Source organism: Nicotiana tabacum, chromosome 1 (genome assembly GCF_000715075.1).
Source record: "Nicotiana tabacum cultivar K326 chromosome 1, ASM71507v2, whole genome shotgun sequence".
In the NCBI taxonomy this organism is placed as follows: domain Eukaryota; kingdom Viridiplantae; phylum Streptophyta; class Magnoliopsida; order Solanales; family Solanaceae; genus Nicotiana; species Nicotiana tabacum.
Genome location: NC_134080.1, coordinates 70,932,547 through 70,959,766, shown reverse-complemented (window position 1 = coordinate 70,959,766; position 27,220 = coordinate 70,932,547). Strand labels below are relative to the sequence as shown.

Genomic DNA, 27,220 nt, shown 5'->3' with positions numbered 1-27,220 from the left:
TGGCAAGAGGGAAGAAAAAAGAGGAAACATCCATGGCGGTATCAGAGATGGGAGAATATCATAATCCCGGGCTTTGTTCTTCGGAAAGAACCTCGCAACATTATTTCCCCCACCAAAATGCGACCTACGCTCCTCAACCCTACATGGTCATGAGCACCCAGCCTTATATCCAGCGGTCACAACCAGTCAATCGGGGGCAGGCCCCACATCCTAGGAATCAGCCTCCTCACCGAAACCACTACAATCCTCGACCTCCTCCAAATAATTTCCGTCCTCGGGAACCACCCAGGAGACCCAACTACACACCAATCGGTGAACCCTATTCCACCCTATTCCCTAAGCTTGTCCAAATGAATTTGTTGCAGCCCATACCACCGAACGGGCAGAACCCGGGATCACCATCATATCAGCGGGGTGTCAGATGTGCATACCATTCAGGGGTAGAAGGGCACGACACCAACGACTGTTGGACATTGAAACAAGCTGTGGAGAATCTGTTAGACCAAGGGAAGATTGTGTTGAAAGACGAGGATATCCCAAATGTGACCAATAATCCGTTGCCCGCCCACAACAACGGGCCGATAGTTGGGATGATTTGTGAAGACGAGGAAGTTGATCCGGCACTTAAAGCCATAATTGCTATTGCTGATACAGAAAAAGGACCTAGGGTAACTCCGGAGCAAGAAAAAGGAATAAGTGATGTATTCAAGCAGGCCTCCATGGTATGGGGGACGATCAAACAACCTCGGTCGAACGAGCCAGTGTTTGTCGGACGCATACCACAGGAACCAAAATACAACAAAGAGGGAGATGATGAGGTGTCCCCGCTCGACGAGAGCGAGGAAATATGTGAGGCGACAAGGGAAGAGCTATGCACATGGTCCAGCCAGGAGAGGGCACTAGCGTCGTTGAAGTATCGTACATGGGACCAAGCACCTAGTTTCAAAACTAGAAGGCTACGCCATTCTTGATCAAACGGAAGTCCTAATGAACCTGTCTTGCCACTTTCTCTGCATCACGAGTAACCCCAAAGGGTGGCTCGGATGTTTTTCTTCAGTTTCATGTTTTTAATTTCCTGAATGTCAACCTTTTTCCTTATCTTCCCCAAAATGCCAAGAAATGAAATCGTGCTTGATTACTCACTTTCTTCTTCTATGTTTTCTTTTGTGTTCTCTTCAATTCTGATAAATGCAGCTTTAAATAACATGACATGTTTGAGGACTTCATGCCCGGATCACGAGAACTCCGATCAGATTTCAAATAATGAGTCAAAAATTTGAGATATAAAGGATTTGAAAAATAGGAACAACTAAAGAAAATTGGTTCATGGTTTGGAGAATGTCTGTCACTAAAACAGAGTTTGAGAGCAGTAAATGGGTTTAGACCCGTACAAAATGATAACCTTAATAACTGCGGTTTGTCACGAGCAATTGTACCAAAAAGAAAGAAGGGTCCATACGTCATCGAAAAACGTTACCAAATGGAGCATTTGTATCTGGGCGACGTCGGAAGAAATGACGTCAGCCTTGCTTGGAAAGCAAGTGCAGTGATATGTCTAAATCACTCTGGCGATATCTTTGCACAGTTTGAGATGACGAAGGCTTTCATTCTCGCTACCCAAACACTATCAACCCTTTGCAAACCCATTTGAGCTGGTTACTCTTCTTTGATTACCCTCTTTGGAACCTGAAAATATTATTGAAAAAAAAATGAATGAAAAAAAAAGAAGAAGAAGAAAGAATTGGAAGAATGAGGAAATATATACATAAAAAAAAAAATTGAAAAACAACAACAAAAATCCAAAAAAAAAGGGGACCATATGAACTACGTCTGACTTGATTCCGAAAGGATACGTAGGCAACCTCTCCTTGGGGTTCAGTCACACCAACAATAAAATCCAGGAATTCCCCCCGAAAATAAAACTGGGGCAGAAGTTATAACGATTCAGCAATGATCCCACCCAAAAGTTCCAAAGTTGTAGTTCAATCCAAATTCTTTTCACCCCAAACCTTTTTTAAGTCCTTCTGATCAATCAGCAAAGCATTTCAAAATAGGAAGATGGAATTATTTGGGTCCGATACAACAAGATGAGGAGAATAAAGATGAGAGAGTCTTGTCGGTGAAAACCTTTGGGCACCGTGAGGCGACGAGAGAAGAGAAATTGAAATGAGAGAGCTTGTTTAGTGAAAACTCGCAAGGAGTACTAGCAGGCGACAGTAAGAAGAGAAATGAGAGAGGTCGACTAGCGAAAACCCGCAAAGGGCGTTGTCGGCCAAAAAGATGATTCCACCTCAGAAAGTCCTGGCAAGGTTCCCGGGTTTCTGAAAAAAAATATAGATCTGTTTTGATTCATGAGGAAATGCAAGTTCTCGGAGGTCGGGCATCCAGTCCAAAAGGCATGTCATGTCAGTTTGAAACTGGCATACACTCCAGATAAGTCCCTCTTTTCTCCCCGAGAGGGGCGTTTCTCTTTAAACTCATATGTTCTCCTTTACATAGTTTTCTTTGAGTTCTTTTTTGATATAACTCTTAATTCCGTAGTAATCGCAAAGAAAGGTGGCAGGACCGGTTTTACAGGGCTCCGTTTGGCGAGAGTCGAATAAAATGTACAACCTCGGTGGCGCGTCAATCCCATCCCGACTGGCCATGATGGTTGATTTGCTTCCAAAACCGACAAATCCCCACAAGCTATCCCTTGTACAATTCCCCAAAGAAGTCCACCCCAGCACATCCCCAGCAAGTTTTCTACAAAAAAAAAAAAAAAAATTCCCACAGAGTCTCCCTGATAAAATCCCCACCAAAAATCCCCAAGCAGAACGGGACGGAAAAGCCAAAGCCTTATAAGGCAAATCATCACAAAATCTGGAAACACAAGTCTGAGTAGTCCAAAGGTTTTCGCATGTGAAATCCAATCAATAGCAGAGTTTCTCAACAAGAATTAGGCCAAGACAAAGCAATTGGAACAGTCAAGGCCCCCAAACTAACCGCCGTTTTCAAACTAATAATCTTTCTTTGTTTAGGAAGATTGAGACAGGTGCGACACAAAGTAGCTGTGCAAGAAGCAGGTGTAGCCCAAAAGAGATAAAGCGCGCAAGCATTGAAACAACCTTGCAGCAGAAAACGGCCAAAGGTAAGTTTCCCATAATATTTTCATGCATTTTAATTGAAAACCATGGATCTCCCTGGCATAACCCAAGGGGCTTTATCTACCCAAATCTTCCCGGTATAACCCGATGAATCTTCCCGGCATAACCCGATGAATCTTCCCGGCATAACCCGATAAATCCTCCCGGCATAACCCGATGAATCTTCCCGGCATAACCCGATGAATCTTCCCGGCATACCCGATGAATTTTCCCGGTATAACCCGATGAATCTTCCCGGTATAACCCGATGAATCCTCCCGGCATAACCCGATGAACCTTCCCGGCATAACCCGATGAATCTTCCCGGCATAACCCGATGAATCTTCCCGGTATAACCCGATGAATCCTCCCGGCATAATCTGATGAATCTTCCCGGCATAACCCGATGAATCTTCCCGGCATAACCGATGAATCTTCCCGGTATAACCCGATGAATCTTCCCGGTATAACCCGATGAATCCTCCCGGCATAACCCGATGAATCTTCCCGGCATAACCCGATGAATCTTCCCGGCATAACCCGATGAATCTTCCCGGCATAACCCGATGAATCTTCCCGGTATAACCCGATGAATCTTCCCGGTATAACCCGATGAATCCTCCCGGCATAACCCGATGAATCTTCCCGGCATAACCCGATGAATCTTCCCGGCATAACCCGATGAATCTTCCCGGTATAACCCGATGAATCTTCCCGGTATAACCCGATGAATCCTCCCGGCATAACCCGATGAATCTTCCCGGCATAACCCGATGAATCTTCCCGGCATAACCCGATGAATCCTCCCAGCATAACTCAATAACTCTTTTCGGCATAACCCGAGAACCTTTCCATGCAATCAGTATTAGGGTTTTAAACCCTAAACTGAATTATTCCTTTAGTCAGCATTAGGGTTTTAAACCCTAAACTGAACCTTTCCCCAGCTAGCCGGTATTAGGGCTCCAACCCTGAACTGAGCATGTGTATCCTCTTTCATCAATTTTATGAACTTCCTGGTAAATAATTAACGAAATTTTCCTAGTGAAACTAGGGCAGAAAATTTCGTTCATTTGTTTGTTTTTTCCCGCAGGTCTAACCTCGAGCCACACGGATCGAAATGACCCACGAGATGAGTCTTAACTCAGAATCAAAGAAGAAAAAGACAAAAGGAGACATCCCGAGATATCAGAGTGAATGGAGAGCAGATCGACTCCAACATTTGACTAAGGTCCTGAATCCTGCCAATCGCGTCTCATTCAGTATCCCGGAGATTAAACAAGTCGCCGCAACTCGCAAGCATCAAGATTCAGATCGGAGTCTACAAGCAGAATCAGCTAAGACCCAAGATCGAGTCGTAAAAGAATCATAGATAGGAATCTTGTAACTAGCAGTTGACATACATATAAGTAGTTAGTTCAGTTTCCAATTTTCGTTTGGTTGTAATAAGGCAGTCAGTGACGCAGCAGTGACAACAACAACAGCAGTAGCAGCAAGCATCGCAATCCCATGGTAGTCCCAGCTACCAAAACTTCTCGAACTACATTGACCTGATTCCTGTTTAGCCCAGGATATGTAGGAAATCTTTGAAGCGAGATTCGGTCAGATCTTTCAAAAACATGCTTCGTACGGAGTGGTCCATAGGCAAAAATCGCTCATACATGCTCACTTTATCTTTGCACGAAAACTCTTCGTGTTTCCGAACAAAGAGGGGCAGCTGTGAGCACGTGATTTTTGTTTTACGCGACAATCACTCCAAAAGAAACAAAATAATAGCAATTGGTTTTGTTGTACATTTGCTGGATTTTTACGTGGCATTTTTTTGCTAGTTATTTGTTGATTTTGCCCATGGTTGTTTTATTCAAAAAAAATAAATATAAAAAATATATGTCTATATGTCGTGTGAACCGTAATCTGTTTATTAAAAGAAAAATAAAATATGTGCGTCCTTCATTGTATTTTGTCATTAAGTGTTTAGTATAATTAAATGTTAATTGTGTGATAATTGTTGTCCAATGTTTACATGGTATTATTTGGCAAATTATTTTAAGGAATTAAAAAAAAAAAAAAGGAGTTTCGGACTTGGGCCAGTCCGGTTTTTAAAACAAAACAAGCCCAAACAAACTCAGCCCAAACCCCATGTAAACCCGGTCCAGACCAGCTGGCCTCAGGGGCCTTCCAAACGACACCGTTTTCCTGCAGTGTGATCTGGGCCGTGGATCTCAAATTGATCAACGGCCAAGATCAATTCACCATAACCCATCAACAAACCCGACCCGTTCACACCCGGACCGACCCCAACCCTTTACCCTTGAAACGACACCGTTCCACTTAAGCCATCAGATCCAGACCGTAGATCTAGATTGATCTAACGGTTGAGATCAATCCACCCACTAACTATATAAGCCCATAATCCTACCCTGCCCCCCCCCCTATCCGAACCCCAGCCTTCGTCTCCCCAAACAAACAGCCCTAAACCCTAGCCGCCCCTATATCCTTCACCATGGAAACCGGCGGCATGAACGCCGGTGACCTTCCCCTTAACACCCTAGAACGCCCTTGCCATCCTGAACCCAAATCTATCAACCATGTAGTTCGAATCCCTCCCCACCTTCTCGAATCTTCATTTGAAGATTCGAGTCAAAACTCGATCTACTCAGTTTAACCCCAGTTTCACACCAGACACCCCCCAGACCCCCTCATGACCAAACCATACTTGGTTTGGTCCGAATCTGATCAGGGAAGCATGAATCCCAGATCTGAGTTTTGGAACTTGGTGGTTCTTCGTCACTGGTCCATATCCGTTCAAACCGAAGAGGTTAAGGTCTAATGGACTTTAATCAAAGTGTTTCTTATTTGAGAAACACTTCGATTAAAGTCTGTTCAGCCTTAAGAAAGGTCTGTCCAAGTCCGAATCAAGTTTTGATTTTTCAAGGTTTAAGGTGAGTCCTTTCTTTTCTTTATTTGTTTTGGCCCATCTGATTGTGGTAAAAGTCTGTTCATGCTTTGATTTTGTGTCTTTGAATTTTGTCAACTGTGCCCCGTCCACTTTGCCTAAACCTCTACTTGTTTGAATGAGTCTTTCTATTTGCCCTGATGAAAGTAGTGTGCAATTAGCTGATTCTCAAAATTTGAACTGATCAATTGACTCCTCGAGCACCACTTTGTTTAGCCAGTACAATTCAAGTCATGTGCCCTATACTTTGAATGTCTGATTTTTGGCTACGATTGTGTATGTTAATGCTAATATAGTCGAGTCGACATGTGTCGTCAATTAATTTCAACTGTCCGAACAATAACAAATCGATTTACTTCTGCTAAGCATTTGTTGAGTCAATTAAGAACCAGTTTTTGATTACTTATAGTTGTTTGAATTGATCAGTAATGTAAAAAGGATTGTTTGGTTTAAATTCTGAATTGGAAGGCATGTGCACTCGTGCACAGCATGTGCATTGGTGCACCTCATGTGCTTTGTGCACAGCCTGTGGCCTGCATAAAGGTCTTTGTTAAGTTTTAAACAATTTGACAGCATATGCTGTCAGATACATTCTACTGCCCATGCCTGGCTTTAGTTTAAAGGAGTATTTAAACCTTTTAAAAGTGAAATCTGTCAGGGAATGTTGATGGGGTTTAATACTTAATTAGCTAAAGTTGGAATTGAAAATGGAAGGCACATGGGAGGGGTACTGTGATTTCTGAAAACATGCTGTTAAAAGAGATAGTTTTGAGGTTATAAAGGGAGGGAGATATACAGAATGAGGACACAGAAAGAGGACTGAACCTTGAGGGCTGTAAAAGAAAATATACACACACAGTGAAGAGTTTGAAAGAGAGAACTGGAAAGACATACAAAGAGATATTAAGAGGGAACACCTGAGAGCTCAATTTTTTTAAAACAGAAAACTAGAAAAGAATTTTTGTCTGATAACTTAGACAAAAACAAAACCAGAAGTTGCTTCCTTCCCTTTTGTTCCTGACTTCACTAAATCTGGACCTGTTCTGTGCAACATTGCTTTCTCACAACTGAGTCTGCTTTGTTTGTTGTTTGTTCTACTCGAAAGTTTGGTTTAGTTGGGGTTGATCTAACTCCAATTGTTTTGTGAGTTGTGGTTGCTACTCTACTGTTTCTTGTTGTTGTTGCTATTCTGCTCACTATTGTTGCTGCCCTGTCCTGCTGCTACTACTAGTCCTGTTTCTTTCTGCTACTGATTTCCACATCTTCTTCTTCTCCTCCTTTGCATTTTCAGCATTTCCAGGTACACATTTCAAGTCCCATATTGATGTAATTAAAACAGTTGGAAAGCATGAAATGAAAAAAGGTTGAAGAAGTTCAAGTATTTGTTGTAATATTCATAGTACATTAACAGGCCTGTGAAAATTGATTTAGTTTATGATTCAACAGTTCGAGAGTATGTGTTGATATTTGACTGAGTTTACCCTGTTGTATTTTAACTCTGTAGTTGTTTGTCAGTAGGAGCATGTATATTTCGACCTTATACAATACTGTTCTTGTTTCATTTAGTTTTTGTTTAGTTAAGACTAGTCCACATAAGTTTAGTTAAGTTCAACTCGAGAAGTGTTCGGATTAAGTGTTGTATTTCGTTTAGCTCGTACATGATTCCTTGCCAAACTAAAGTATTTTACTTTGCCAATTATCCTTTAATCTAGTCCAAATAAGTTCAGTTAAGTTTAATTCAAGAAATGTTCGGATTAGGTATTGCATTTCATTCAATCTCATATGTAGTCTTTTTGTTCGACTGAAACATCCTCGCAAGGCATGACGTTTTTACTTTATAAGTAGTTAATCAGAAACTGACAAAAATCCGGATTAGGCAAAAGCCTATAATAGAATTAGCATGTACCTTTTCTTCTAGTTTTAGAGACAAATGCATTAGAAATGTAGCCATTTTAGGATATCCTTTTCTAAAATAGAGATGAGTCTCGCCAAATAAAGATGCAAAATTGCGGGGCCCTCAATAAATAACCATGATAATTATTTAGAATTCAAGATAGGCCATTTAATAAATTTAATGGCCTTCTACAAAGATAATAACGCGTTAGACTCTGTAGGCGCGGCTTAATTAAATCACATTCTTAAATTCGGGTGCACATGGATGTGACCCAAATCCGAATCTCAACGAGGTCCAAATGTGTCGACGATCACGGGTGCATTGATTGTGACGTGGTTCGAGATGCATTTTCACGACGTTGCAATTCTATAAAAAATAAGTAATAATAATAAAAGCGGTTTAAATTTAATAAAAGCACGTAAGTCATAACATGTATTTAAATCAGATATTTAGCCATTATAACAATTTAAGCAACCGTGCTAGAACCACGGGATTCGAGGGTGCCTAACACCTTCCCTCGGGTCAACAGAATTCCTTACTTAGAATTTCTGGTTCGCAGACTTCATCTGGAAAAGTCGAATATTTTCCTCGATTTGGGATTCAAGATAAACCGGTGACTTGGGACACCAAAAGCCAAACCTTTCCCAAGTGGCGACTCTAAATTAAATAAATAATCCCATTTCGAATATTGTCACTTAAATTGGAAAAACTCCACCCGCGCATCTAACCCTTCGGGGCCGGGCGTGCAAAAAGGAGGTGTGACAATAACCCTAAAATAAGAGGGATTTTATCATAAAACTACAAATACTAGAGAAAGCGATGCAGAGTACGATGATTCTGTGATCCAACTATGTCGTTGACTCTAAATAGGTTTAGCCCCATTCAAAACAAGTTGGGGGTGTTTAATGGGTAGGATCGAAGTGTCCAAGTCCAAAACCAACAAGGAAACCAACTTTTTCTCGAACAAGGGTGCAACTGCGCGAGGCGTCGTGTGACATGTTTTCTCTGCTAGGTGTCGTGGGAGGCGTCATATGTTGTGTGTGGGAGCGTCGTCTAACGTGCCCTTGTTGGCGCCTTGGAAAAATTGGGGCGTTATTTGTGCACCAACTTTCTCTTTCACCGACTTTTCTCTCGTGCTCTATTTCAATGTCTGTTGATATTTTTGTGTAATTTTCTCTTCATTTCACATTCAAAAATTCCTACATATAAAATCAATTTACTTAAGCTCAAACGCCACATATATTATCATTATCATTAAAAATATAAGACAAGTAATATCATAAAATATAGCCAAACATCATTCAGTACCGCGTATTTTTTATTTCACTTGTAAAGAGTTTTTTGGACTCCAATATATTATGCTGGAGTTTTACTTGTAAAATATTTAAAATCCAGTAACGATTGTTAGAGTTGCTCAATATATTGAGGGTACTTTTATCCAAAATATACCTACATTTAAATAAAATGCCTAAAGTCTAATAGCTTTTTAAATCGTGCCTAAAGGCTAATAGTAGGGGTAAAAAATTAGAAATAGCCAAATTTACAACTGGTAATTGAAAATAACCACAACTTCAAAAGTAACCGAAATTTAGCAATTTTTTCATGTAATGATAAAATTTGAACAAAAGTACCCTTAAAAATCTGGAAAAATTCCATCATAATATGCTGGAGTTCGAATATTTTACATATGAGATTCCAACATAATATACTTGAATTTCATAATGTGCTGGAGTTCCAATATAATATGTTGTAAGTTTATACGTAGGAGCTCTATAACCCAACATATTATGCTGGGACTTTCCGTGTGCTGGAGGTCCAACATAGTATGTTGTTTCAGCAATATAGTGGCTATTTTTTAATAACTTTCCAAATGCTGGCTATTTTTTAATTACCAAACTGGCTAACCCGTGTTATTTTGACTAGAAAATGACTAATTACTAATTTTGTCCCAAGCCCAAATAATGACATGCCTCGGCCCAAAAACTATGTCGGGTGAAGATTAAGGCATCAGCATAAATCCCCAACCCTCCAAAATCCAAATATCTCTGTCGCTACTTCACTTCTCTCTGCCTCTTCCTGCAGCCAACTCCGGCAGAATCTCAGTGCGTGTTCCTCTTCATCTTTTCCGCAACAACTCTTATCCCTTTACTTATGCGGTAAGCCTGTTACAATTAATACTGCAAAAATAGGTTATTTTGAATAAATTCCATGTAATAAAGCTTCAATTCAATTTTTTAAATTGAAGCCATTCACCCTGGGCTATGCTGGCCCATCGTAATGGGGAGTTTGGCATTAGCCCCTACTTTATATAAAGCGAATTTTATTAGTACATAGAAGGGAGACTAAAACCAAAACCTTTGAACAAGATTACTGATTTGTAAACAAGTAAAATTTGAATATTCTGACATTACACAGAAAAAAGTTATTATCTCTGCTCCCATTCAAATGATGTTATTTATTTTTTTAAGTCTCTGTTTCAGAATGGATGACACCTCTATATATTTGAACAAAGTTTAATTTTAAACTTCTTGTTTCATAATCCAGTAAATATTATAGCATATTTAAGATCATAAATTCCAAAGAGAATTATTTTTCTTTAAACTTTGTGTCATTTACCTCTTTGGACTTGGTTATCTCCAACTCTCCATTTGCAAAGGGCAAGCAAACATGCTAGAGTGGAAGAATGAGAGTCCTTAACAAGCAATGGATTCCATGTGAATGGCTTCCTATATTTTTAATATAGTATTATATATTTCTTATAATTCAATATTTGTCATTTAAGACTTTAAACAATTATTTCTCAATATTTTTCTAGGAACTATAGTTCTATCCCATCCCTCTAAAATTTATAAAAGATCAAAAGATTCAAATTTTCATTTTGTTTTATTATCTTTGAATATTTATGGCAAAAGTATTTTTTATGTTATTTGTTTATAGTCTCCGATAACAAAGATAACAATTATTTTCACAAGATATTTCATTCCTCATAAATCATGATAAGGCATAGAAAGACTTACATGAAGTATGATTTCCTTGTTTTATTGAGCTAGCTTAGGTGAGATTAATATTCATTATTTTTAGGAACTTATATTTTTTAATATTTATTCAATAACTCAAATACATTATTTAATAATATTTAGATAATTTTAAAAATTATCTAATAACTCACTCAATCCTATCTCTATTAAAATTTTAAAATTTGAAATCTTTTACTAATAATTATATAAATATAAATTATGGAGTATATATTATATAATAATATAGTAATTGTTGGGGCCTTAAATAAATATTTGGGGGCCTTAAAATAATTCATTTGCCTTACCCTAGAGCCGCCGTTGCAGTTCCTTGAAGGTGTGACAAGAAATTGAAATGGTGCGAGCGTACAAAGTAAAAGGGGAAAAGAGGAAAAAGAAAGGAGAGAATTATGATAAGGAAGAAATAGAGGAAAAGGAGTCAGGAAAAAGAGGGAGAACAGAAGCAGACACAGAGGCAGAGGCAGCTGAACGAGTTGTAGATTTACTGGCTGGTATTCCGGCTGTTTCAACTGATCAAAGCACCAAACCTGGTGTTATTTTCATCATCGAAAGAGCTTCTCTGGAAATTGCTAAAATTGGAAAGGTAAGGTCTGTTTTTTCTTTGTTCAATTTTGCTTTTGATTACACAGTCTGCTTTACAAGAAGCTTGTAGCTTTTGATTATCTTCGGTATATGCTCTTACAGTTCATCTTATTAATTGTCTTTATCTTTGTCTGTGTATAAATATAAAGGAATAGGAGTTACCCTATAGTGTGTAATGATATCTTCCTCTTGTTTATGCAGACTTCCCAATTTCTCAACTCAGATGAACATTCCAACTTTCTGAAGAAGAATAATCGAAACCCTTCTGATTATCGACCTGATATTGCTCATCAGGTTAGTTGACTTTTGCCTATCTTGTTACCTATAGTATGATGTTCCTGTAGACTTTCAGATTTTAAGTGTGTCATTTGAGACAATTTTTGCATGTGTCAAAACTTTTGTCTGGTGGAGTGGCTTGGTCAGGTATTGAGTCCTGCAAGTGAAAGTAGTATGTCATGAGTAGAGACTTGATATGTTATTATGAGTGAACTAAGTTGGTCAATTTGTCCGGCCAAAGCTAAAACAAGCAAGCTGAGATACGATCACAGGTTCAAGTTGAGTCTGAGTAACCTGTGATTATTCAGTGCCCCAATTACTAAAAAAGAATAATGATAAGGAAAGAGATATCTGGTAGTTGGCCATGAAATCTCCAAGTAGTCATTTTAATTGCTCTTTGATCATATATATATTTACTAGTGATTATTCTAAAAAAATCATCTAGACTTATAAGTGATTACACATTCACTTTTCTGATGGAACTTTCTATTTCTTTTAAGGATACAATATGATGTTGTATTAAACGAGAAAGAGAAGATGGAATTAGGAATGAGAACACCCGCGTCTTTTAGACCATACATACGCTTACCTTTTCTCTAGATTTTATTTTTCTAGTCCATAAGTACACATCTCATAAATAATACTCCGTATATCTTTTTATATTAAAAAAACAGAATTTCCCGATATGAGATGTGTACAAAAAAATTCTACAAAGATTGTTTTTTCATATTTGAACTGAATTTGTTTATGCCTAATAGTGTCAGAGAGGTCTATGAAGCATGGGGTCTCAGGAGAGTTGATAAAGACATCAAGCATATCTAGCTTATGGCGCCTGCTTATAGTTTTTGGTTTATTTGGATTGAAAGAAACCACATATGTTATGATGGTATTCAACTTCTAGGAGCTCCCTAAAAGCTAAATGTTTGGTTAACCTTTTTAGTTGGGTGAATCTTTGCCCTGTAATTTGTCAGCTCGTTACCCTTATGATAGTTTTTGCCGTTTGTAGCTGACATTTTTCCCTCTTTTGTAATATTTGTATCTTCTTGATGCCTTTTAATGACATTTAATTACCTTATTAAAAAAACAAATTTTACAAAGATGATTTCTTTCAAACTCTATTAAGATGAGTTCTTTTATTTACCCCGTCATTATACAAGTGGGAACATCATGTGTGCTCCAAATGTAAATGATAAACAACAAAATCATTTTCATTTGCACTATGGATCTCTCTTTTCCTTCCAAAACTCTCCAGTTTCTTCCTCTGGCAATTTTTGTTATTAGAATGGAATCTCTACATAGTTACGCATAACCTTTTCCAGTTGTTCTCCATCTTCTGACAAATGCCATATTCCCAAGCATCATGCATATGCCTTTCTGAAGTCTAACTTGCTGAAAAGGCAACATCTTGCTTATTCACTCTAGAGCAGTGTTGTGAAGAGCGTGAAGGAGGAAAACCGACAACCCCCATTTCGCTTAAAGTGAGAAGCGAGAAGCGAAGCGCTCGCTTTTTTGAAGTGAAGCGGAATTTAAAAAAAATATTAAAATAAAAGGAAGGGCAGTATACCATTCTGTTAAAAACTGGGCAGCATAAAAACAATGGAAGAAGAACTGGGCAGCATTTCAGCGAAGAGGAGAAGACTTAGAAAAAAGAACCGAAGGTAAAAAAGAAAAGATCGCCAGCATTTCGCTGCTATTTGGACGCTGAAAGAAGAAGAAGAAGAAGAAGAAGAAGAAGAAGAAGAAGAGAAGGGAACCCTAGTTCCTGTTGCTGCTGGTCGTGTTTTAATAAAAAAACACTGAACACCCTTCTTTTTTAATTAAATAGGCTGGCAGTTGTTTAAAACAAAGAAGCGCACGCTTCACTCGATTCGCTTCGCTTCGTCGCTTCTCGCTTTTTAGTGGGAAGCGCACGCTTTTGTCTACCTGAGTCGCTTCCTATAGCAGAAGCGGGTAAGGGGTCGCGTCGCTTCACTTCTCGCTTTAAGTGAGGAAGCGAGTGCTTTTTACAATCCTGCTCTAGAGTCCACTTATTTAACTCTATAATCTACTTTGCAATTGGGGCAGCATCTTATATATGCCGTCCATCTATAATTGGTATTTTATGTCCAAGAGATCAAAAAGAAAATTCTACTGAAGAGTTTAGAGAACATGACAGAGTTAGGACTATGGATAAGTGGGTAAACGTGTTTTTCTCTTAGGTGCCCAACCAACACTTCACAATTAAATTTCAGCCACTATTAAGTGTTAAAAAGGAGGGCGGGGGGGGGGGGATATGAAATCAGATGCCTTCTCAACCCACCACCCTCCGGTTCTGTGCAACTCAGGCTCTTTCTCTTTATCCTGATTGTTTGATTTATACATTTGAAAATATCAACTGTCGGATGTTGTCTTGTCTGTAAGCTTTATTTCTTTCTAAAGCCTCTCCGTTACCTTACATGAAAAGATGCAGTTATGGATTGGTTTGGCTGTGAATTTCCCTTCCATGTTTTGCTTGATGTTAGTTCTTTAGGGTGAGTTTGTCAGTTGATCTTGCTTCTATTCTACTTCTTTCTGGTTCAGTTTCTGACTGTTTATTGGAACTGGGAGCATAGATGAAATTGCAGTGGAGAGCTGTTGCTTCCTCTTTAACCTTCTACTGATCCACTTTCTGTTAGATCCTTCTAGCGGAAGGGAGAAAGCAGGAAGAAGATCAGATGTAGCTATATTTGCTTGATCCCACCTCGGGACTTGTAGGATCTAAACATTTTAATTGATGCCCAAGCCTCCTTTTGTGAAAGTGCTTTCTTGCCCTATCCTCCCTCCTTTTGGGACAGTAATTACTGCTTCCATCTGTTTTCAGTCCTTAGTACGTAAGCAAAATAAGTTAGTTCCAAAGCTAATGAAAGAAAGGAATTGGTGTTCACAAACTTCATTTGCAATTAATTATCGCAAAAAGTTCATGATTGTTTTATGAGGCAATGCAATTAGTTAAAAATCCTAGTTCATCTTTTTCCGAAAGAATTTATATAAGTTCTTCTTTCCTTTCACAGGCAATGCTTTCAATTTTAGATAGCCGAGTGAATAAAGCTGGGAGATTAAAAGCTTTGTATGTGAAGACTGAGAAAGGTGACCTATTTGAAGTAAAATCTCATGTTCGTATTCCTAGGACGTTTAAACGATTTGCTGGCATTATGTGTAAGTTAAATTACCTTGAGCAAAAAAATTCACCCATCTCTTTTCATGCTTATTACCATCTCTGATTTGTCTAATTTTGCTGTTTTCTGATGTTGCTTCAAATTCAGTGCAGCTGCTACTAAACCGGAGCATAACTGCTGTTGGTAAGCGAGAGAAACTGTTACGTGTTATAGAAAACCCTGTTTCAAAGCACCTACCCATTGACTGTAGAAAGATAGGTGAATAATTTATCTATTTTAGTTCCTTCTCTTTTCTAATGGAATGCTCTTGACAATTGACTAATACACCACTTCTCTTATGCATCAGGCCTCTCTCATAGTTCTGAGAAGCTGGTGGATATTCAGGAATATGTTAATGGCATCAACAAGGACATGAACCTTGTTTTTGTGGTATGTTCTAGTGTAATTTTCTATAGACAACTTCCTTTTGTGTGAAGTTATAGTTTTCTGGATATTTGACATATGCAGGTTGGGGCAATGGCCCACGGGAAAATTGATAAAGATTATGTCGAAGATTATCTATCGAGTAAGCTAATATTCCTCTTTTCTTGTAATTTTTTGTCCAATAACAATTAGAGTGCTATTGTGTGATTTTTCTGCCTTTGTCTTGATTTGCGTAGCTAGTGTTTAACGTGTAGGAGTGTTTCGTACATCTGTTACTTGTGTCTGTATGCTCAATTGATGACACTAGGGTACTATTGATCTTCCTTGAGAGTAGAAGTACTTCTTGAGAGCCACTTATTACTTTGGCAAATGAAAATTAAATTGGCTGTGGCTGGTTTTGAATGTAGATATGGTTGGAATGTCACATAATCTTTGATTTTGTGATGTTATTCTAGTATATTCCATACAAAATGTATTGTAAAGTGAGAGATTGTTCTCTCCCTATGAGTTGGTTGGTTCAGTATCACATGTCAACTCTGAAGCAATACAGGCTCTAAACTGCATCTTAGAATATGAGAGCTCACTATGCATATAAGTGACGAGTTATAGTCTAGGCTCCTTCATTTCTACCTACCCTCTGGAAGCGACGTATGTATGCATATTCTGTGTAAATGCTAAACTAGGTCCATACTGTTTCTTCTATGGGAAAATTATCATCGTCGCAAATTATTGCATTTTTACTGCAACTGAACCTCGTCTTTAATTTATCTTGCAGTTTCTGATTATCCATTGAGTGCTGCATACTGCATATCCATGATCACAAATGCTGTGGAGCGCAAATGGAAGATTTTGTAGACAACGTATACTTTCTAGAATGTTTTGTTTGTTTTCTTTCCTATAGTTTTTTCTGGTTGGTTAATCTATTATTATATAAAATATTTAAGAAGTGTTAAATGGTTCTCTTCTACATTTGGAATGCCCTTTGGAATTTGAAACGGCCATCATCTTCTCATTGTCATTCTGTGTTGGAACTTTTTTGTTCAAGTTTTTGTTTTGTTTTTGGGGTGACAATCAAGCGATCTCAGAAATTTCCAGATTGGGAAATTCTGATAGCTTGTGGAGGTTCTGTTTTTCTTTTATAGCCTTGATGAACCAGGGTCACGAAAAACTTAAATTTGCAAAGAACCCTCGAGCTTTTATAATGACAAAGACGCAAAATTTTTGAGATGAAAGAACATTATCACACGCCATTTCAGACCCTACTCGCTAGATTTCCCCTTTTCTGAAAAAGTGATAATGAAGGCATGACAGCAGTATAGTTTAACTGGTTGTGCGAAGTTAGCAGGTTGAAATCTTTGAGAGTTTATGTAGGTTTGCCCTGCTACTGCACCGTTTGCCATCCCTAATTTTTTTTTTGAAGTGTCAGTCTACAATATTTAGACTCGCAATTGGGAATCAATAAGTTGAAGCATATATCAATCGGATTAATTTATCCAAAAAATCCTATTATGGTTAGGCAGCCTTCAATCCCAAGAGACATATCATATCTAAGTTTACAGTGGAGTAAAGGTACTAGTATGTAAGTACACTATGATACCTTAATGCTATTGCTGGTAAGATAGGACATGGGATTTAATACTCAAATTGTGTATAACTAGGCACTTTTAAGGGTAACATGGTTTTTATAGCCTTCACAAGTACATGTTACTTCTCTTTTAATAATAGTACAAATGAAGTTTACAAAATTGAGCATCAAACTGGAATTTGGGGCAAAAAAGCTAGTTTCTCTGCAATGTTGCGCAGAAAAACAGGGTAACGGCCAATCTCTGGCTCAAGTTACAGCATTTCAACATTAATATACGTTTCCCCTTCTTTCTTTCCTTTTTATGTGACATGAGTTATCTCTGCTCATTGTCCCAATCAAGGACCTGTAAGTAGGTCAGGGTTCGTGGACCGTGACCTGCCATCGTTGTGAGGTATTTCCTCTGGAATGTCCACACTAGCAACAATGTTGGCGGTCTGACTAGAGGACGATGGCTCTATGTTAGACATTTCTATTCTGGATTGATGACCACCTTTCGTGCTCGGGGATGTTTCAGGTGAGTCCCCTGGACTTCCTAATTTTCGTGTTTCTACTGTTCCAGGCTTTGTAGGTTTCTTCTTTTTTGCATTTTTATGCCAATTCATCAGTGCCTTGGAAGTTTGATCATCAAATATAGATCTTTTCATAGTTGATCCCATCTGAAAATTCCAAAAAAAGAAAGAAAATGAAGTATTTAACATGTTTTTGAGTTTATTTTGTAATGAAATAAGTAACTTTTAGTTACCTGGGTAACTAGCGCATACAGCGGAAGTGTAATGTAACTGCACAAAATTTGAACACCTAACCTGACAAGCAACTCTTTTATCAGCTAGAGTAAGAGTGTATGGTAAAGGAACTTCAACTAATTGGTTGCTTTTGGAACTTAACACAATGAAGATAAGTACTTGTTCATTACCCTATAGCAACTCGCAATAAGGCGAGATAAAAATTATCATGAAAGCAGGAATGAAGCCCGAATTCATACTGCAGAAAATGGAATATCATCATGTTACACCACATATAACAACAAAAAAATGGAAATGAAAAAGAAATTGAGGAAAGTGTCCTTACCGATATCCAAAGGAAATAGGTGATCTCGAAAGCATTCTGCAAAACATAAAGGAAAAAATTTAGCTTAATATTTGCTTCCAACGGTCATATTTTGAAAGATGGAAGGGGAGCCTCGGCGTAACTGGTAAAGTTGCTGCCATGTGGCCAGGAGGTCAAGGGTTCGCTGTGGAAACCTAAGTTGCTCGGACACGGGTGCGGATGTCCGATACGGGTACGGATCTAGAGATCGGATCCTTCGAGATGTAAATTCTAAGATTCGGGGATATGGATCCTAGTACGGATACGGGTGCAAGGATCCGGCTAAAAATAATTCAAAAAAATAAAAATATAAAAAATGTCTCTAAATTATGAGAAATTATGTGAAATGCTCAAGTATAGATTATAAAGTGTGGATTTCTTTTTTGTTCTCAAGTTGTAGATAAGTAAATGATTGATTTCTTAGATAATGTATGCTATTTTCTTCAACTTTACCCTAGTTATTAGGATTCTGATTTTGGGAACCAAATTGTATCTCGTCTCGAATTTTCCATCCGTCGTGGTCAAAGTACTCGAAATTGTTTGATTAGATCCGGTACGGATCCCATACCCACACCCATACTAGTGACGTGTCGACACGGGTACGGCACCTAAACTGCCATGTCGGAGCAACTTAGGTGGAAACAGCATCTTGCGTAATAAAGTTGCGTATAATAGACCCTTGTGGTCCAGCCCTTCCCCAGACCCTGCGCATAGCTGGAGCTTAGTGCACACCGGGCTGCCTTTTATTTGCTTCCAATGATCATCTTTTGAAAGCAAGATCTCGGACAAAAGCATTGCCCACATGGAAGCTCACCAAGATTAAGCTTCTAGATATAGAAAACTATATTCTTCTATGTATATTATTTACGAAAAACATCATGAAAATGTTTTAACAGAAAAGAATAAGCTCTGTACTAAATCTCTACTACTTTTAGAACCTAAATTCATTGAAAACCCCAACTTGGTCTCGCAATAATGTTGAAATCTAAAACTGCTCTGCAGTCTCCCAATTTCCTTCAACAGTCCAGACTACATTCATGCTCTCATATTTTTAGCCTCTTAATCTCTCTCACTTGTTTTACTTGGAGTTATATATAACTCATTAATGTTATTTTTCAAAGATGCGCAAACAGCAGACGTTAGATACAGGAGGTGGCGCGGAGTACCTGAAAGAGGGTGAGATGGACAAGATGAAGAATAAGCTTTGGTTTGCCAAACCAAAAATGTCTGTCTGAAACTTGGACAAGAGGTATGCCTTGGACTACAGCATGTCTTTCTTGAATTTCAAGAGCCATCTGAGCTATAATTGCTTGAAGCTTTGTCCCAACTGCTAATATTATCTTTAACCAATCCAGTGGTTAGTTCTCTCTTCATTTTAAAACAAAGTAGAATGCAACAAGTAATCAAATAATGATAAGGGTTTCTTACAACTAGAGGCAATATGGACAGCCAAAACATAGCTTGCCATCCTGAAACACAATATATTTGTATTCAAAATCAAAACTAATATAATTCTTCTGATCGAAATTACTTTCAAGAGACTATATGTCTTAATAGAAACAATCGAGATTGCTAGAATTACCATGAACATTCATCAGAAGATAAACAACTGCAGAAAACCATAGCAATGAGCTGCAATTATAACAAAGGTAAATCATTAGTAGCGCATCAAAACCTGAGAAAGACTTAAGTTATTTTATAAAATGAAAACATAAAAAAGATGAATGTTCTTTAGTTCACGTCGAAAAGAACGTACTTGATACCCACAACAATCTTGAAGTCATCTTCTAGAGATCTTTTTATGTACTTTTGAAAATTAAACTTACTTCCAGGTGCTAAGTGGACCTGCAACAAGAGGAAATCAATAAGCAAAAGAACCAAATTTGATTGTAAGAAGCCTTGAATTTGTGAACCTCACCGAGATGAAACCATGGCGCATGGTCAAGTAGTCAGCTTTCCGAACTGACCTAAAAAATTGCCGAAAAAAGCACACCTGAAAATAGTGGGAAATTAGTTAGAGAAGATGAAATAATAGTTCGTGCAATGGTCGTATTACAACATTTCACTCGTTACATTATGTTAGATTACTGTATCACCAACTAATTCCACCGTATAAGTAATTGTACAGAAAACTTAAAGTGAAACACAATCGACTTTTATTATCACAGATAAACCTATCAAAAACCCCATTCATTCATCCAAAACATACTGATAAAATATGCAAAAAAGAAAAAAGAAAAACCCGGTTGGTTTAGTTTTTCTTACACTGTAGAAAAGGATAGGGGTGGTCCCAAAACTGGTATTATCCCTAACAAATGATGTCTCTTTTGTAAGCCTGAATCTTGAGGAATCTGCATAGAAAGGTCATATAAGAAAGAAAAGAAATACAGGTGAAGAATTAAAGATTAAATCCCTCTTGGTTTAATGTGAAATGTAAAATATCCTACAAAAAGGAAGAGTTCTTAGATCACTTTCGCCTGAATGGTTGGACTTAACAAAATCCAACAATAGGATAGCAAGGGGCACGGGGAATGGGTGTTCAATGACGATAGTGTATAGCAAAAAATGAAGCTAATCTTTGCATGATTGGAGCAAATGTATGTAACAGGAATAGGAAGATTTGAATCGGAAATTGTTCATACTTTTAAAAGGTTATAAGTCATTCACCTCATCTAATGCAATATATATTCTTAAGCAAGATGTTTTCAATAGTTTTTTATCGGTAAATGATTCACCAAGAAAATGCATTTTTGGAGAATATCTTATGTCATGCCACACTGAGCCCAAGGGGAAATAAATGTAAAAAGGAAGAGAAATGCTAGACGAGAGAAGAAGAGTGATAGAAAGAAGAACACTTGACTAGAGAGAATTCCTTGTAACTCAATAGAATGTTGTAAGCTCACTTCTGCAACTGACTTTCACAATCACTCACTCACGCACACTATGAACTTTACCGAATCGGAAACCCAGGATTCATGCAACTCCGTAACATAAGAGTCATGCACCTTAGCATAGATATCCTAAGAGTCAGATGGATTACGCCAAACAGGCACCTAGTAGTTCTAGAGTTTCAAGATTAAAATTTCCTGACACCCCCTTAAAAATCTTCTAACTTGACTGATTTTATAAAATATCTGTAATTTGGTTTGGTCTACTTCACCTCCCTTGGCAACATTAAAGATACCAGAACAGGGATATGTATATAATTCAATAGGATAGGTTCTAATGATTTGTAGTACTCCTTGGTGTGGAAACTGTTTTTTTTTTTCAGTAGACGGGGTAATTCTTTATTTCTTCTAATTGTTCTTTAGATATCTTAAACTCGCCCTTGCACTCAGTTACTTCCAGATCTAGCTTTAACATCTCTGCCTCCATTTTTGCCAATAAATAGCTCCTCTAGTTCACATCTTGGCTCCAAGTTCAGATTTTAAATGGGTTCACTATTGTGAGTTCATCACTAAGTGCTGCAAGCATTCCATTCCAAGAAAATCATCCATCAGATTTATCTCCATAGATGCTTCTAAGTCTCTCATATGAGGCTCTTCACGCTTATGTTTATTCAATCCAGACAGGCAGTCAAATTTGTACTGGTCATGATTGTTTGTCCCCAAACTACTCATGTCGCGGCTACTAATTGCAACCGTTCTTAAATATATAACAAACTATCAGTGAAAGATTCAACGTAAACCAAGGAAGTATCATTAGACTTGTGCTTTAGCTGGTAGAATAAATGCCTTGAGCTTAGAGCATTCTACTTCAAGCTTAGCCACCATCTTAATATATATTCTCAGGGTGTTGCTTGTTAGCCACTTCAGGGCAGGGCATTGGCATATGACACTAGGCCGCATACAACGATAATGTCGTAGCTAGATGTTTTTCGGGGTGTAACATGCAAGCCCAAGGCCTAATGATATGTCGAGAGGGGAAGGCATTGGCTTATGATGCCAGGCCACATTCAACGATAATGCCCGGTGCACAGCATGTGTCATGCCAATGACTGACTTCTTGCTTGATGCTACTCTCAGAATACCACGGACTAAAAGTATCCTTATCATCCTACTTGGGTGCTAGCAACAAAGTTGTCTCCTTATTCTTGTGATCAACAAGATTGGGTCTCTTCAATATTACTACGACAGTCTTAGGAGTGATAACCAAATTTATGACAACTAAAGCATTCAATCTGAGATTTGTCATACCTATGTTTTCCTCTGCTTCTTGCTAGTAACCATGACCTCTTCCTCTTCCCGATCATGAGCACGACCTTTAAATGATTATTAGGTTTTCTCCTCATTGTTGGATGTGTTACCATTACATCTTTCTTTGACAACAAATAGTACGTTTGTCCACATCCTCTATTGATCTTTTTCACCTCAGTCATCTTTCAAAGTTGCTCTTGTCAAAGAATGAAGGATGTTCATGAATGTTTTCTACTTTTAACTGATCCATATCTGTTCAATTTATTCAAAAGGCCATCACCCTTGTACAATAATCCAAAATTGATTTGAATTCTTTCAGTCTTCAAGCTTCAAAATACCCCTTAAAGATTGAAGCCTTACCTTCTTCACCTTGTCCATTCATTGGAGATAATTTTGCAAAACCTCCCAGTTTCTTTTGAGGTGGTTGTATTGGCCGCCTTCTCAAACATAGTATCACCCAAATATTGATGGATGACACTTGAGAGCGAGACTTGTTGATTTTTTTTTCCTTGTCTTTGCCAAAATATCCTTCTAATACTGAGACGAAGGTCTTCATTATCGGTTTCTCAAGCCCCTGTTCAACTATTTTCCGCACAGCCAAGCATTGCTTTCATGCAAAGACACCAAATTTTCATAATTTTCTTTGTGACTCCACGAAATTAGAAACCAAGTGGTCCATCTCTCTATTTTGTTCAGCACTCTTGTTTCAATTCCGAGGACTTTTGGCTCTCCACTACTTTGTTACAGGAAGAGAACTGCTAGAGGAGAGGAGGAGAATACTTTGTTACTGAGAGAACTCTTTGCAACTCACTTGATTGCCAAATGACAAGGACAAAGGGGTATTCATATGTTTATAGGCGCCTCTTCTCAACTTACTTCTTCAAACCATTTTCACATATATACACAAATATGAACTTGATCACATTAAAAACACAAAATCCACACTTAAATAACATAAGAATCACGCACCCACATAGCTATCCTAAAAATCACATGAATATCACCGAACACGACACCTAGTAGTTCTTGAATTTCAAGAATAATTTTTCGTAACAATAACTTGCCTCATCAACTATCTCATGCCTGCATAAAACTAGGGCATATAAGAAGCAAAAAGAATTTAAGTCATGATGATTTCACACCATACCATTGGATGCTTCATAATCATGCTCAACTTCCTTTTCCCATTCTTTCCACTCTCGAATCTGCATGTCACAATGATAAAGTTTAGTCTCTTAATAATGCTCAAGTATTTAGTACAAAAGTGGAAGTTGGAATTAACATTGTGAGGGTGTTTCAAACCAATCTTGATCCTCAAACAAAGCTGCAACTACAGCGAGCAACGATATTTTGATAGACCTAAAACGGTAAAACTTTGTCCTCGGTACACTGAAAATGCGGAAAAACTCTCACCTTTAATCTTCCAAGAAGCATAGTAATGGCACTGTAAATAACGTGGAACACGGCCAAAAAGAATATGAAGATGTGTAGCTGATGCAAACCATTGAGGGATATTAGTGGAACGTGACCCTGTCAATGTGATTACTGTTAGCCTGTATATTTTCGAGGAATATTTATTTAAGCAATCTAAGCAAAAAGAGGAAAACGATAATCCATAACCTTCTTGGTTTAATTAATGATAATCCAGTATCAAAATAAATTTAGTAACAACTTACTGATGATTTATTGAAGCAGACAACGGAGTAGAAGAAAATGAGTAGGATGTTAGCATGTTACTCTAAGCAGATGAAATCTGGAAGTCAAGTTTGTTAAATCATGCAAAAGGTACGTCACTAGTTGTGCCGGTTAATGAAGTGAGTGAAATTATGGAAATCGGAGTTTAAATTCAAACATAGACCAAAAAGGTAGGTGATTTCTTTTCATTTGCGTGCAGAATCACCCGATAATCGAGGTGCACAAAAAGAAAAATTAACTTCAATATGCTGGTAGTGTAAAAAAGATTTCACAATCAGGCTACCTAAAAATAATTACAGGTAACCATATGTATGGGATTTGTAACCTGGAAAATAAGGTAACTTACCTGTTACAACAAACTAAATTACATTGAGAGCAATGGCGGATGCATGTTATAGGTTTTGGGTGCTTAAGCATCCATTACTTTTGGAGTCACACACACTATTATTTATATAAAATAATTAGTAATTCATATAAATATATTACTTGAGCACCTAATCTCAATAGTAATTTTTAGATAAAAAATAACTAAGCACCCATGATTTAAAAATTCTGAATCCGTCACTGATTGAAAGTATAATTATTTACACTATTAATGTATACACAAGAATTGCACCTCAATGCCAAGAAGTTGTAGCCGACTATATGAATCTTGACTATCTATATCGAAGTTTTAATCGAAGAAAAGGTACTCACAGGCTTGCAGGCTCTGGCAGGACTATCAGCTGCTAATATCCTAAAATGATCCCATAGAAGCCTCCGATGATGTTCTCCTGTATGACCATGACCATGACCATGACCATGTCCGTGCTGAGCAGGACAAGGCAACATAGTGTTTGCAACCTTTACAGGTATGCATATTTTGGAAATGTAGTTTTGTCCAAACGTCAGAAGCAACGATATAAAACCCAGAACCATAAGCTCTACAACAACATTGAAAACCATTAATTATGAGGGAATCCCTAATTAGTTAAACCCCTCCTAATTTCTTGATGTAAAGTAATAGTAAAAATTTGGTAAGTTAATTATTACAAAACCCTTACCACCCTTAATCTTCTCCAATGCTTCCACCAATGCACTCTTTCGTCTTCTCTCAAATGTCTGTATTTAAAAATAACAAACAATGTAACATATCACATATCAATTTCAATTGCTAGAGAATCAACTTCTATGTGATATGAGAGTGTCCAAATCCTTCATTAAACCAAATGTTTTTTTTGTTTAACCATCCTGTATTCGAAATTATTGGCTCGATTAATTCGAATTCGCGCCACGTACGAACCTCATTATTTTCTGCTAAAGGACAACATTTTGTAGTTCTCTCAATGTAATTGTTTAAAACTTATCTTTTTGAGAATTCTATGACCAAAATATGAAAGGGAAATTCAAGAAAGAATCACATAAATAAAAATTTATACGTAAAAAAAAAGGATGATATGTAAAAAATACCTCTCCAACAGCATGAAGAACCTTTTCCAATAAAATGGAAATAAGAACAATAACTGCACAGACCAAAGCCACAGCCCATGTGGGTGTTTGATCCAACTCCCTTGCACCAGGATCGGCTCCTCCTGCCATTTTCTCTTCTTCTTAATATTGTTATTATTATAAATAAATTGTTTCTCTTAATTAATTTCCCCCTTCAAACCAATAGATCTCATGGGGAAAAACTAGCTCTGAATTTTCAGAGAAAAAAAAAATGGAATGGGAGCCAAAAATGCAATTACATTTGGTTGAACCTAGTAACATGGACCGGTTCAGTGAGGAGGAAAATAACAGAACTGAGCCGGGATAGTATTAATTATGGAAGGAGACAAATGTGGGGAATCTTGCATTGGTTGATGGAATTGAAAGGATGGTTTTGTGCAGAAATTTGGACACAATTTTTCTTCGTAATTGCCCCTCTTGTACATGTTAACGAGAGTATTAGTAGGGATTTAGTTAGATTATGAAGCCATAATAGTACCAAGTGTCGCACAAAATGTAAAGTCGAAAAAATGGACATGAAGGTATGAAAGTTTATTTTATAATGGTGCTGTCAGGACCAACTTGCTTGTATTTCAATTAATTTCATATAACTTTGTCCAAGACTTTAAATGGGAAGAAATGAGATTCAAACATGAGATTTCATGGTTTTCAATTCGTTTCGTTAACTATTGGACTTGATTCTTGGGTGCAACATGAAGGTATAAATTTCAATACAACTTTTCTAGATGTGAAGGTCGAGCATTAGGGTTGTAGGTTAGGAGGTAGTTGGGCATTTTTCTACTTCGTACCGGATGTGAGGATAGTCTGATTGGATTTGTCTTAGACTGCTAGCTAGTGGTTAATGTTGTGCTCACACTATTCTTCCGTTTTTCATAGCACCGGACCTTATTTACTGGTTATCGTTATTGCGTTTCATCTATTTTCTGGTTCTTATGATGCTGTTATTATTTCTATGGTTTCTGTTGATGGTACTGATATATTATCTCTTTTCGTCTTTTTCAATTTCTTGAGTCGAGGGTCTATCGGAAATAGTCTCTCTACTCCATCAGGGTAGGGGTAAGGTCTGCGTACACACTACCCTCCCCAGACCCCTTACCTATGAGATTTTACTGGGTTGTTGTTATTGTTCTCTAGTTTCTTCTTTTCTTAAAAAAAAAAACTTTTTCTTTTTTTTTTGTATAATTGTTAAAGAAATTATTGGAGCTCAAAGTGAGTATATAAATTGAACAACTTTTATAATAGAGAAAGGGAGACCACCTCGTACTTCCACAATCCTAAAAGCGATATGGGTACCCATCCCGTTACAATGTAAAAAAAAAAAAAAAAAAAAACTATATGCCTTATAAATGTAAAAGTAGGAGAAGTGGCGAACTAAGTGGAAAATAAAGTTTATAATACACTTTAATCCTCTTTTACAATAATGTTTATAATGCACTTTAATCCCCATTGTTTACAAAAGCCTAATGAGTAAAAGTAGGGTAAAAGAAGCTGGGAACCCTCCTCTTTGCATTAATATGAACTATGAATCATAAGAAAATCTAAAAATGAGGGGAAGAGCACTTTTCTTGGTGTAATTAAACCTTGAATTTTTCTAATAATGTCTGTATAACAGTATGAATTTTGAGATTCGAACCATCTTTCATTAGTTCGGTAAAAAAAAAATCTTGTGTTACTAGATTGACAAGCTTATTTGTAACTGCATTTTTTGATGTGTAACAATGTAAAAGGGAGTAGTACTAAGTAACATT

At 37.6% G+C, this 27,220-nt stretch overlaps 2 protein-coding genes across 6 annotated transcripts; one reads left to right on the top strand and one right to left on the bottom strand.

Annotated features, from left to right (window-relative positions):
* Nucleotides 1-9,971: 9,971 nt before the first annotated feature.
* On the top strand, nt 9,972-25,036 carry LOC107807130 (uncharacterized). Of its 5 annotated transcripts, none has more exons than XR_012708558.1 (11): nt 9,972-10,128; nt 11,314-11,590; nt 11,791-11,883; nt 14,895-15,039; nt 15,147-15,257; nt 15,346-15,428; nt 15,507-15,564; nt 16,198-16,282; nt 17,348-17,521; nt 19,215-19,342; nt 24,683-25,036. XR_012708558.1 is itself a non-coding variant. In XM_075251528.1 (9 exons), the coding sequence occupies exons 2-8, from the start codon at nt 11,342-11,344 to the stop codon at nt 16,275-16,277; spliced, it is 819 nt and encodes a 272-aa protein (XP_075107629.1). In that variant the 5' UTR covers nt 9,972-10,128; nt 11,314-11,341; the 3' UTR covers nt 16,278-16,282; nt 19,215-19,342. The 5 variants fall into 5 exon arrangements, 3 of the variants coding, with proteins under 3 accessions (XP_075107629.1, XP_016486934.1, XP_016486935.1); XR_012708559.1 differs by lacking the exon at nt 24,683-25,036 and adding an exon at nt 19,926-20,237; XM_075251528.1 differs by lacking the exons at nt 17,348-17,521; nt 24,683-25,036.
* Nucleotides 17,343-26,798, bottom strand: LOC107807129 (MLO-like protein 9). Its single transcript, XM_016631447.2, has 15 exons — nt 25,434-26,798; nt 25,028-25,085; nt 24,681-24,907; nt 23,703-23,819; nt 23,437-23,494; nt 20,359-20,444; nt 20,012-20,086; nt 19,850-19,938; nt 19,676-19,725; nt 19,522-19,562; nt 19,260-19,433; nt 18,076-18,111; nt 17,921-17,988; nt 17,750-17,810; nt 17,343-17,663 (listed from the first exon to the last, which is right to left on the bottom strand). Exons 1-15 carry the CDS (start codon nt 25,560-25,562, stop codon nt 17,343-17,345), a joined length of 1,590 nt encoding a protein of 529 aa, XP_016486933.1. The 5' UTR covers nt 25,563-26,798.
* Nucleotides 26,799-27,220: the final 422 nt, after the last annotated feature.